Source organism: Empidonax traillii, unplaced genomic scaffold (assembly GCF_003031625.1).
Source record: "Empidonax traillii isolate 1590-97213 ecotype Southwest subspecies unplaced genomic scaffold, ASM303162v1 scaffold229:size1690559, whole genome shotgun sequence".
Classification (NCBI taxonomy): Eukaryota; Metazoa; Chordata; class Aves; order Passeriformes; family Tyrannidae; genus Empidonax; species Empidonax traillii.
In genome coordinates this window covers 215,783-229,150 of record NW_020955422.1, presented here as the reverse complement: position 1 = coordinate 229,150, position 13,368 = coordinate 215,783, and the positions used below count along the sequence as shown (strand labels likewise).

At 39.3% G+C, this 13,368-nt stretch overlaps 1 protein-coding gene across 1 annotated transcript in view; it reads right to left on the bottom strand.

Annotated features, from left to right (window-relative positions):
* The window catches only part of PEX7 (peroxisomal biogenesis factor 7), a 43,288-nt gene extending 31,599 nt beyond the window's left edge, over positions 1-11,689 (bottom strand). The window contains exons 1-5 of the mRNA XM_027888021.1: positions 11,551-11,689; positions 10,194-10,251; positions 8,533-8,683; positions 4,100-4,177; positions 3,678-3,786 (exon numbers count right to left, since the gene is read on the bottom strand). Of these exons, the coding sequence (XP_027743822.1) occupies positions 3,678-3,786; positions 4,100-4,177; positions 8,533-8,683; positions 10,194-10,251; positions 11,551-11,680 (526 nt within the window). The 5' untranslated portion in view covers positions 11,681-11,689. The remainder of the gene's footprint in view (positions 1-3,677; positions 3,787-4,099; positions 4,178-8,532; positions 8,684-10,193; positions 10,252-11,550) is intronic.
* Between the last annotated feature and the right edge of the window lie 1,679 nt (positions 11,690-13,368).

Here is a 13,368-nt window from a genome sequence, read left to right as displayed (position 1 = left end):
TCATGTCACTACTTTAACGACATTTTCCACATCAGCGTGTTTTCAGCATAAGGCAGACATCTACCAGGGCTCTAGCTGGATGCCACATGTACTCCTGAATGTCCTGCTTATCTTATCAGCTCAGAAATTGCTACTGACATCACAGGAGCAGTTATTTACACATATAGAATTAAGAGTTTGTTCTGTTACTATTAACTCTCATTTTCAAATAAAAAAGATAAACCACTTACTTTCTTTTTGAGAGCACAAATAATTGTACATGAAGACAACAGCACTGTAAAGTACCTTGCACATCCCTGTAAATGCTAAATGGAAGTTTCCTAGATGCTGAATAAAAGCTGATTTAACTGAAGCATCATACATATCTTTTGTAATTCAATTGCATTTTATTGCCCACTGCAGATAAGATCAGTTTTCCTGTATGTATTCAGAATGGAGATTTAGTGTAGCAAAATAGCTACACTACTATCAAATTCTTTTTTTAACTGCTTTTAATTGCAGTCTTAGGTTTCTCATTTTCTTCACTTAGATTCATTTTGTAGTGCCATAATAGCTTGAGAAAAAGTCATATAGCAAAATCAGAGATTAGCTTCAGGCGTAAGTTGGTTCTTCTGAGCAGCTGTTTTACTGTGGCTTGTGGTTCTGTTTGGTTTTCTGTTTTCAGTGTTCACAAACTAATTAGTTACATGGAAATTAAACTTCTGCTGGCATCTATGGGGATCCAACTAAAGGCAGAGGAGGTGAGGCTTGCAAAATCGTCTTAAACATCCTTCCCTCTTTTTTATTCTCTTTAAAGAAAAAAAGTTTTTAAAAAAAGAGATTGTATTGTTTTACTTAGATTTAGTTTAACCAGAAGTATTTCAAGACCAATGTTTTTTCCAATCTGTAGTTCACAACATACCTAACTTATTTCACTATACATGGAATGCATGGAATTGAATATGCTGCAACATGAAACAGTAAATTTCTTGAGCACTATGACTTTATACTATTGAGGTATCAGTAAGTTCATGGTTGTGCACAGATATGTGTGAGGTGGGATGAGAGAAAGGGACAGGTGGGGCAAGAAACAGAAAGAAAGCACACACACACCCCCTTACAATCCCAAAGCACTATAGACTCCTTCAAGATGTGAACGTTTCAATACTCTTCAACAATAACTGTCAAAAAGCTACTGCCTAAATTAAAAAAAAAAAAAGGGAGATGAAAGGAAGTAAAAAAAAAATCCCTCCAGATACGTTTCTAGTTACTAATTTTCAAGACAACAAAAAGTTGGAAAATAAAAGACCACAAAACTGCAGGTCAGCCTTCCCAGCCAGTGTACCAAAGAACAGCTGTAAATTCGACATAGTACTATCACACTGAGATTCAAGTTTATCCCCAGCTCCAAGTTAAGCTTAATAAAAGATCAATCAGCAGTGAAATTAAGCTTTCTGTCCCATGATTTTCTGCCATCTTTATAAAGTATACAGATCATAGCAAGTTTCAAATGAGGAGGTCCAGCCTCTTGAACAGTTTCACTTGTCTGCTATCACATACTTTGACTGGCAGAGTAGAACATCATTAAACACTAAACTCTCTGAAGATAAACTGTCTAGTATGTCCTTTTTACAATAAGAAATGGCATTTATACAGAGAGCTAGAGGGTCACAAGGACTTCTACCATTCCAAGTCCTGCTGACCAAAGAAAAGACTTCCAATATGTATTTTCTGTAGTGAAGTAATCCAATCAAAGCACAGGAAAATTCAAATGTAAACAATGCTAACACAGAAACCTTTTTTTCATTAGGGTGTCATGACTTCTAAGCAAGATCCCTGGCTTGATGACATTTCCTCTAGAAGCACACCAGATGTTTTATTTTGAAAACCATAAGAAAGTTCACCATCTTTTTGAAGATTTTTCTTTTTCTCTTACCTAATGATTTTACACCTAGCGTTACACTACCAGTGTACTGATGGTAGATAATTATTTCACACGTGTGTAGTACTTAGAGAAGAAAAATGTTGTGTTTTCTGTGCACGCTGTTTTTCCTATATAATACTAAGGAGTCATCAATCAGAGAAAACTGACTGCAATTAGCATTAGGCTCCAGTGGTATGTTAGTCATTTTCAAGAATCAAGTAAAATTTGCAAAAGAATAGGAACTCTTTAGTGTTTTAGTCAAAAATTCCAACAGCTGCACCCACTGAGTCACTCAAAGAACAGATCAATTGTATGGTGCTGTACCCAATTTAGGTATCATGACATACAGCATCTAACAATCAGTGTTTCCCAAAATTGTTCAAGTGGCAATATTAGAAGAGAGTTTGGCTTCATATCCTAGAGATTCAAATTTGAAATAGTTAGCTGGATCAGTACAGCCCTTCTGTTCATCTAGAATGTGAGAAATTTTGTATGAGTAAGACTACCATGGACAGGAGGGTTCTGAGCAGGACTTTAGAGACCGTAGCATCCCTCAGAACTTGCAAAAAACACTAAGCACTTAACCTTGACCAAACAGTACTTAGCTAGCATTTTGTAGCATATAGCTGCATTTCAGTAAACTGTTCATACAGTGTACAGGGCTCAATCCTGTAAGTTTCTGCACATCCTATTAACTCACTAAGAGGTGCCTTGGTGATTCTTCAAATAAGTAGGAAATATTGGTGCTCCAGCATCTGGCTTTCAAGCACTACCCTTTTAGAACAAATACTAATGACTTGTTAGTCATTCTAGCTTAACTCTGCAGGCAGAATCAGAAGGAAATAGCCACTGACTGAAATTTTATGGAAGCCACGTGCACTTTTTCATCAAACTTCCTGCAGAGTAGTGAAGACCAGTATCTATGTGTACACACTGTCTCTCTAACTTTGGTAACAGGAAAACATATTTATACTTGCTTATCCTCTTGACATAAGAGACAAAGAATTTCTATTTGAATCAGATGTACAACAGACTTGAAATCAGAGAAATTCAACCCCCTGGAGTTAATCTATCAGTATTTGTATTAGGGTAGTGTCTTACAGCCCCTCCGTTTTCCAAGCACACAGCACCCTGGCTACCAGCACCCCTTGCCCAGTTAGTCATCAGCTGGACTCCAGGTCTCACTCCAGAGCTCTTCTTGTGCCTCTGGAGCAGGAGCAGTGTCTGGCAAACACTACCACCTCACCTCTCTTTGCCTCAGGGTACACCAAATTCAATTATTGTTGCATTGACAGCAGTGGCCAAAGCAGGAAAATAAAACTGATCATTACCTTTCCCAAAGAACAACACACAAAGATTTACAGAAGTACTTAAAACAACTCAATAGGAACTGACTACATTTCTTATAGTTAATCTACTTGAGACAGTTTGAACAAAAATGTAGGCCAAAACACAAAATAAAGTACATAACGTGGTTTAGTGGTCAATAACAAGAGTGAGAGGAATGGAAGAGAGTTACATAAAATAACAGACAAAACTGCCACAAGGTCACTGTTAGAGAACTGCTGATCCCTATTTAAATGGAAAAGAGGATGATTAACTGATTGTAACAGAACCTACAAATCCAGTAGCAGCAATATGTTTACCTTTCCTTGTTCCATTTTTATGTATGACACACACTACCATCTGCTGGACAAAGTGCTGAACTAATCCAAGAACATAAAAGGTGGCTTTTGGTTTTTTGTTGCAAGAACCTCTTTACCATCATGTTTACCTGAGGCAGATGCAAAACAACCTGGGATGTGTGGAGACCATATAGTGCTGTAAATGACCCCTTCGTGGCCTTTGAAAGTGCATAATGACTTCCCCACAGCTGGATCCCACTGAATAAAGTAAAAAAGAAAACTGTTCAGTAAGAAAGAAAAATATTCAATAAGAAAGGAAAGAGTTTCAAACATTTTTTAAAAAAAAGCATGCATACAGAAAGGACTAAATTAACTTCTTTTTAGCATGTATCATGAAAAACATTTGTATATTTAAACTGATATCAACTGAGGGATTAAGCAACACTTCAGTTAAAACAGAATTTCAGCCTTAGGGTAAAAATAAAGAGCAAAAGTGCATCAATGCTGTTTCTTAGCACAAAGAACTATCAGATCCAAAATATTTTTCACCTTCAGCAGAAAACCAACATACCAGCTTGGCTGTTTGATCCCATGAACCAGACACCACTAGCTGCTCTCCTCTAGTTTGGCTCCAGTCAACACTATATGCCTATAAATGATTTAACAGTATAGTTTAGAAGGAGCATCAGAATACAAGTTTGAGACTGTAGTTAGTCAAAGTTTCACAAAATACACTTGGATTTTTAGGTTGTATCCTAGTCAGCTAAAAAAACCCTACCAGTCAAGCACCACAAAACTGCCAATAATATTATTTACCTGAACAAAAATTAAACTTATCATCTCAGCCAGGCATTAAAGGTAGAGATAGGCTCAGAAAAATATCCAAAAAAGCAGAGGGCCAAACCAAGGGAAAAAAAAAAAAAAAGCTGTAATAAAATCCACACACATCCACCATGATTTGAAGTCTACCACCTTAAAAGCTGTCATCCAAACTAATTTCTTACTGCTGATCCATTTTTATTCAAATACCTACAGTCTCCAATTGTGAGCAATGTAAATTTCATCTCCACATCTGACTTTGAGGTTTTAGCTAACAATAAATGCTTTTACTATACCTAATTTTCCTAAGAAATACATATCATAAAATACTCCTGGTTTTTTCATCATTTCATGGTCATATGACACTTTTTTTTTTACCATTCAAATCTTCAAACAAGTAAAATAAAATGAAATTAAAAGTTCAACTTCCCTCATTGCTAATAATTTTAGCTTTTAAGAAATTGCTTTTTTACTCTGTAGTTGAAAACAGCTCCTTCTTCCCTGACAGTGTATTCAAGTACTGGTCCCCATCTTAACAAGAGTATACCTTAATTCTATCCTTCACTGCTGATTTTTCAGCTCTGCTGCCTTGCAAAAACAAATCCCCAAGTCTCACACACAACTTCCATCTTCAAATACACAGTTTCTTTATCTGCTTGATGGAAGGTGCATTCTATTCTGTCTGGTTTTACCTCACATCAAAACGGCTCAATAAGCTGCAGCGGGACATGAACCCTTTCAGTGCTAAGGTGGAAAAATACTATCTAAAACAGTCTATTTGCTTCACTTCCTGACCCAATTAGATCTTCCATGACACTTCTTAGAAATGTAGTCACTACCTAACAGTAATAGGTGGCACTGCTTCCAACGGCTGGGCCACTAACCACTGAGGATTTGTACTCCACCTGGGATAATCTAGTTCTAGCACAGCACGGGACTAATCTGCAAGTCAACATGACTAGTAACTGTGTTTGTTTTGGATAGATGGAATTGTTTATTAAATGACAGCAACCCTGTTTTGAAGGTGAAAATGCTTGGACATGTGTCACCAGACAAAAAAGCAGAGAAGTTGAAAAGGAAGGAAATCCAGCAAATGCCAGTCTTGTATAGAAAGTGTCCTGTGTGAGAAAGGAAAGTGAGGTAATAGCTACTTCTGAGCATTTCCCTTCCTAAGAAATAATTTGGTCTATGCTAGATCCAGCTTAAATGAACTGTTTTTCTCCTATGCTTATTTTCCATAAGTGGAAAACAACCACAGAAAAACAAAGTGCACTATCTTCAACTGTCCTTTTTTATTTTACAAAGTCTTGCTTCCCATACACTGAAAGCCACATTGCTCTGGCCCCATTCTGTACTAGTTCCCTTCCTTGAGGAGCTTATAATCCAAATCTACAAGACACTTGTGACAATACTTGACAAAAGCCAAATAACCAAATAACTAGAAGTAATTATTTTGTTTGTTTTGCCAAACCATGCCTTTACCTCTTGACTTTTCTACTTTTGTTAGCTAACTAATTGAAGTACAGTTCATTAAAACATCCTCCCTGCCAACCTGACTCTTCTTACTAAAACAGTTATAAAGAAGACGCACAAGTGCTGCCAGAAGTTCTAAGAATCGAAGACATGACAGTTCTCCAAAGTGGTGCCTGAGCTCCTCACATACCTTAGCCTCCCTCTTTATCCCTGAATTTGTGTGACGGCCTGTGTTCAACCCCTAAGCTGCTGCTGTTTCAAATTGCCCCTAAATGCATCTACATTCCTAGTAGAATGTAATCTAAATGCCCCTAAATACATCTAAAAATCACCATACAGTACATCTCTTTCACAAAACAGCTCGGTAGAAGTGTTTGGCTCTCATACTCATGTTCAAGGTTTTCCAGAAATAAACACATCCCTGGGAAAGATGCACCTGCATCACACAACTCGTGCAGCCCGTACACCCAACCCCATGGTATTTGGGACATATCAGATGTACTGCCCAGATTAAGGCAAAGCGCACATACGGCTCGCAGGTCGCTCCCAGGCTATCGGCGCAGAGATCTGCCGCGCACGTGCTGACACACAGACCTGCGTGCATATGGCACACGGGGCTGGGACTGCTCAGCGCTCTGCAGCTGCAGCGGAGGCAACGGGACCCGGGCATATTCTCCTCCAGGCAAGAATTACAAAGAGAACAGACAGCAGGCTCAGGGAAAGCAAGAGCTACTGTCCATTTGGCACGTGACAGGTTCAGGTAACAGGAAGAGAATGAAAAGATGACGGTGTGGAGAACTAAGTGAGGTTCTTTATTCTTTCCTTTCCATGGTGTCACCCAACATAAATTTGCAGGCAATTCAATAGAAGCTGTGTTGAGCAACTGGGGAAGACAGTGTTTTATCTTCAATCGTAAAATACATGAATATTAGTTTATGCCTTAAGAACAGTAAGAAATGCCTCAGGCAAGAGAAAAAAACAAGGGTAAAAAATGTAAAATTTCGTTTAGAATAAATGTTCAGGCTTGCTGTACAAGACAAATTTAATTCAAGTATTCTGTTTTCTTACATTCATGTGAGACTCCATCAAAACCACATTAAATCAGACTAATTTATTCATGAGATTCAGCAGTTGGTAAGTGCTGGAATAAAACTCATTGTCCTTTGATAATACAAATTCACTTTTAAATTAAAAATGCACATTCTTTTTGAGAAGGGACAATGATCTCATTCAGAAAACAAGAAACAGATCCCTATCAATCTTGCATCAGAAATAATATAAAATGCAGTGACAAAACTGTCATTAGAAATGTCAGATGAGGTTTAAGGATTAGGAAGGTAGTGAGAGCATTGTCTGCCAGTGTTTACCACAAATTATCAGTGAGGTTCCCTCTGAGATCTTACGTCTTAATGCAAACTCATAAACAATCAATACAAACCTTTCACATCTCACAATAAACACTCAGCCCATGTTTCCTACACTGTCTTTCTAATCATGGTTGAATATGCCCACCTTCCCATGCTACCTGCTAAACCAAGACTTGGACACAAAAATGCTTACTTCACAAACAACAGATGGTGTGGCAGAACAAAAATAAACTTATGGACAGAATTTCAACAAGAAAATGATAGAAACAAACTAACAAAAAATTTGGTACTTTCCCTCAACTACTTACTACTATCAGCCTTTGAAAATTACCGTAAAATTCTCAAAATTTTGTTTACACCGTATATGTATTAAACAAAATTAGCAAAACTACAAAGACACATGGTACAGAAGATGGACTGCTGTGTAACTGCAGTCACTCAGCTTTTAGCTTTATACTTCGTATCTGAAAAAGTCTTGAGGTTTTTGTGAAGAAAACTGAATTTCTTCCATCATTTTTATTGACTACATATCTAGTAATTTATTTTATCGAGATTGTTGTAATTTAGCTAAAGTATCGGTAATCCAGGCTAAAACTGACTGTATCCAAAGTTCAAAGACTTGACAGAAGTGAGTGGAGAGCTGGAAGGAAAGCTTAAAAAAATGGGGGTAGAAAAATCACTTTGGGGAAAATATATGTACTACAGTCAAATATCCTTAAAACTATGCAAATATATTTATAAACCTGAACATAACATTATTCTCTACCCATACAGCACTGCATACTGAGATTTTAGGAAAATCAACTGCAACAGGCTAGAAATCAATGCTACCAAGGCTAAAAAATCATACACGCTGTCCCAACATTTGACTACAGGACCTGTAGGATCTCACAGATGATAGAATGGAAAAGCATAAGCAGTTCTGGGTACAACAGAAGTCCTAAGGATCTGCATAACATGTATCACTCTATAACCTCAAGGACAACACTGATATATCAGCTGCCTGATTCAGACCTACCCAATAAAGCTCTCTAAAAATCACAGTGTGACTGCAAGTAATTTCATATAACACAATGTTACTCAGCCCGTAAGGGACCACAAATACTACTCTGAATGTATTAGATTTGTGTAATTAAGCTGCACCTACTACAGCATATGAATGTACGTAAAAATATGTATAGCAGGTAGGTCACTTTATATTCAAAAGTAATGTTATTAATTCAAATCCCAAAAAGTTAAAAAATAGGAAACAAAAAGCCACTTTTGATTATAAGACCACAAATAAATCTTTTCATTATTTAGACATTAGATCATCCATTAAATTTTTTAAGTTTGCCTAGTTTACCTCCAGAGTGTGCTCTTTATAGACTTGCAGTGGACCTTTGGTTTTAGCTGCATCCCAGATTTGCAGAGATCCATCTCCACTACAGGTGATCAACACATGTTCATTATTCTCACTCCAGGTCACATCAAACAGGCCATCATTCCAGTCGAAACTAAACGACAAACCGAAAATATTTGTCTGTGAGAAAGCATGACATAAACATCTGGACTAGTTACGTGCAAAGATAGTATTTCTTTAAATCGCCCTTTTTACTATTCTAAACAGTATTTTTATATATTTGAGTTCCAGTGAATCTCCTTACAATTATAACTTACTCGCTATAATGCTAACTTCTACAACTGTATGCCCAAATAGTTAAAGCATAAATGAACCAAGAAGCTTTCACACAGAGAGAATGAACTCTGATTTCAGTCTTGAACTTGCCATGCAAACAAAGACAGAAGTACAACATGTCTCAGTCTTATCTATGGTTTCTCCACACTGCTGCTACACAGGTAGGAGTCCTTTGTCTATAACGATTATGGTAAAGTAAGAAATAAAACTGTGTTGGGAGAGCCCTGTCCAATTTCACAACATCATCAGGAATCTGAGTCACAATGAAAAACCAACAGAAACACAGTCATGAACTTACTGAAGATCTCTACATTCCCCTAAAAAGGTTATCAACACACCAACAATTCATCATATGGGATCTGGTACCATATATTAGCTGCTCTGTGCCCACCGTCAACGGCTGTGCTACTATCTGACAGCAAATAAAATTTATTTAATCCCTTTTCACTGAAGGTTTAGCTAAGCTGAGATTAAACTTCATGGTACCCTGCAGTACTGATGAGGGAAAGGCACGCACACAGAATGCTTTGACAGAGAAAACAACAACAGTCTACGGCTCAGTAAGTTAAGAGGACTTTCTACCACAAAGTGAGTGGAGTCACTGGAAACGTAGAAATGAACAGTTCTAAGCCAGAGCACTTAGCAGAAGTAACAGAATGCTGAAGAGCTTCAAAGAGTCTTGCTTTATAATTATGAACGAAAAAAAGTTCATCTGAGTATGATTAACTATTTTTAAGCATTTCTATTTCATCTCTCTTAATCTAAACAGCTATTGTTTCAAAACTTTCCTTAAAAAAGTTTGAGGTCAATGACAGTCAAGTATTAAACCCCTTCCTTCCTAACCTTTCTCCTCCTTCCATCCAACACAAAATCAACCTCCTCTCAAATGCTTTAAATATTTAATCTCTTAGGAAGGACCCCTATGACTTTATGTAGCTTCCTGCTCTATTTCCAGTAAAGTCAATTAAGAGCATAAATTTAGGTGGCAAGGCACTGTTCCTAAAAAGCTAAAGCTTGTACTTTCAAGCTAGGGTAGTAAGGCAGCTTTTAAATTACATCATCAGTTCTCTATAAAACGGTTTACACATGGAAGTGACACGAGCCAGATGACCTCCCGAAACAAAATCCATGCAATGTAAACATATCTTTTGTATTGTATGTAAATACATTAATTTGTATGTAAATACAAAGATGGGCATTCAGTAAATACTTTAGCATAGATATATGATACTTTATATCACTGACAGTAACCCAAAATACTTGAGTTCTGTCTTGTACTCACAAGTATACAGTAAGGTTTCTCTTAAAAAACAAACTAGACCTGTTACCTCCTGAGCAGAACAATCCCAGCTTCATTTTGTTCCAGTACTGCCAGAGTTCCACAACCTAAACCAGCAAAAGAAAACAAAACATCACTAGTTCCCCTAGTGTGATTCTCCAATGTGCAAATACAAGGGGTGCCTGAACTTTAGAACGCCAAACAAATAGCTGCATAATAAAATATCTTGTGGTTTCATGTTCTCTAAAACAGTAATTCATTTACATAAGATGGTTTTGGTTTGATTTTGGTTTTGTTTTTCCTTCACTACAGTATGCCTATCTGTAGGTAAGGTTGAAAAAGACTCACTTATAAAGCATAAAAGCACATTTTGTGAGTGTCATGTGACAGACATACCAACACGGGGTTCCCTTTTGTCTTTCTGATAACACAGCAGACCAGACAGAACACTGTTTCCTCCCTTCCCCCCCGCCCCCCAAAAAATCTGGTAATATAAACAGAGCTCACGAGAAACTAAACAAAAAATTCAATTCTGATAAAAACCACACAGGTTCTGCTTTCCCATCTGGATGGGATATTCTCAAAGTAATCCCACACTTAGAAACTCTATTTAAAAATGAATGTTTTGGGGAGCAATACTCCCACTGGAAATGAAAAAGGTCCCAGTATTGAGGAACATTCAACCTGGCTCTTCCACGGGGCCGCAGGGTTGCCAGGGCCTGCCTGGGCACTCAGGGATTGAAACAAGAACGGTTGAAACTGTAGAACCACAGATTCTGAGTTGGAAGGGACTCACGAGGATCATCCAAGTCCAACTCCTAGCCCTGCACAGAACACCCCAAAGAGCCATCCATGTACCTTAGAGCGTTGTCCAAACACTTCTTGAACTCTGTCAGGCTTGGTGCTGTGACCACTTCCCTGGGGAGCCCGTTCCAGTGCCCAAACAGCTCTCGCGGATGAACATTTTCCTAAGAGCTAACCTAAACCTCCCCTAAAACAGCTTCGTGCCGTTCCCTTGGGTCCTGTCACCGGAGAAAGTCTTTTTCAGACATTTCATTCACCATGTGCACGCCTTTACTAATGTATTTATTCTCGACCCTACCAAACGAGCGCTCCTCCGCGAGGGCGCTGTGGGAACACACGGCACCAGCGGGCTGGGACTCGGGAACAGGCACATCCCGGGGGGCTGGGGGCGGCACGAGCAGCTCCCGCACCAACCCCAAGCCTTGCCGCGGGGCACAGGCGCTGTCCCATGGCTAAACCAACGCAGCGTAAAGGGAAGTCGTGCCCAAACACTTTCGCAGACACCGTCTGTCCTTCCGCACACCCACGTTTCCAGCCGCCTCCTCCTCCTCCCGTGAGGAGCCACGTTCCCGGTCTCCCCCCGCCGCTGCCGCCCCCCGCACCTGCCATGCCGTAGTACTGCGCGGCGGCGCAGGCCACTCGCCCCGGCCAGTAGGGCGAGAACTCCGCCGCGTAGCCGTGCAGCCCGGGCAGCCGCAGGGCCCCGCCGGCACCGCCCGCCGTGGTGCCCATGGCCCCCGCCCGGGCCTCCGCCGAGCCGCGGAGGAGCCGCCAGGCCCCGGCCCCGGCCCCGGCGGAAGCGCCCGCCCGCCCGCCGGGCGGTGCCGGAGCGGCGGCGCCGCCGCCACCGCCATCTTTGGCGATGGCAGGGGATAAACAACCCTCGGAATCGCCTTCCCCGTGAGCACGAGAGCACTTCCAAATTTCAGGGACAGTCCGCTCTTTTATGTGCCACGTAAGACATAAATCAGCTCGCTGTGTGTGCGTCAGCTTGAATACACGAGATGTTTCAATCATAAGTGTGTATGTTAGCTGTCGTTTTTCTTTTTAAAAGCACTCAAGCTATTTCATTCTCCAGTTTTGTTTAGCAGATCTGCATATTTTTTCATTCTTCTCATTACGCTGTTATGCCTTACGGAAGTCCTTTTATGAACAAACTTTTTACATCCATGACAACTTCTTTTTAAGTCAGTGGGAATTTTGCCTTTGAAAGGAAGAGGTTGGGGGGATGTTCAGGCTTAGAAAATTAGTATTTCAGCAGAGCAGCAGCCGCAGCTTTTGCGGGTTTATTCCCTATATATGTATATTTATTTGTATATATATGTATATAAACGTACATATATGTACGTTCTCCTATATATGTATCTATATCCTTCTATGTATCTATCTAGATGAGTTTTAAGATACAGATGCAGAGATTATTGTCTGAATACAGATTAATTATAATGACCCATCTATGTAGTTAGAGATAAAAATGCAAAAGTATTATTTTACACATTCGGAAGGTACACCAAAGGCAGATCAGACTATTTAATCCCATGGATCTTGGAGCATACTTCTGCTACTCAGCCTTATATTTAATATTAAACCTGGACTACAAAATCTGTTGTAAAGCCACAGAAATGTCCCGACTGCTTAAACTGGAACTCAGATGCAGAACACTGAATTAGGCAGTTCTGCTCATTCTTTGATCTCATGGTAAAAATGAAAACAAATACGTTTATCAAGCAGCCTCCAGGATTTTAGAATAAAATCAGTTCAAATTCAATGCAAGTGAAGCTCAGTATAATGTATCCTTTGCATTATCACAGCAGCTCCCAAAGCCTCACAACTGGCAATTTATTGATGGACATCACATGAGATAAGGTTTTTTTAGCCTTGGGGCAAAGGAATACCTTATAGAATAGGCTACTCCAGGCCAAATTCAACCAATTTTAGCTTCTGTGGAATCTTTTTACTTCAATTTATCTTTTTAAAATGCAAGTTACAAGACAGCTTTCTGAGTAAATGTTTTTAAAGTAATTGTCCCCTTTGTGACTGGGATGTCAATAACACTAAAAAAAGATACAGGGCCGCCATACTGGTGCAGTAAGTAAATTTAGACATGGCCATTTGTGAGGTATGTGAGTCAAGTGGTGCTTGATGGTGTTCTATGGACAGTTTATCACTGAATTGGAAAGGTTTCATCAAGTGCATTGTTCAAAACTAGTTGATCTTTTGTAATGAGTGAAATTCCGCAGAGAGGTTACGCAAACAGGAAGCAGTTCTTATCAGTGGCCCAGCTTTGTTTAAAAGACACGATTAAAAGAATTTTTGTAGACATAAAGATCAAGAAGTGGATAAAAGGTTACAGGAAGGTCCCTAGAGAAAGACTAGTTCCCTAAACATTTTTTTTGACAAACAAACTTGTGAATTCAGGT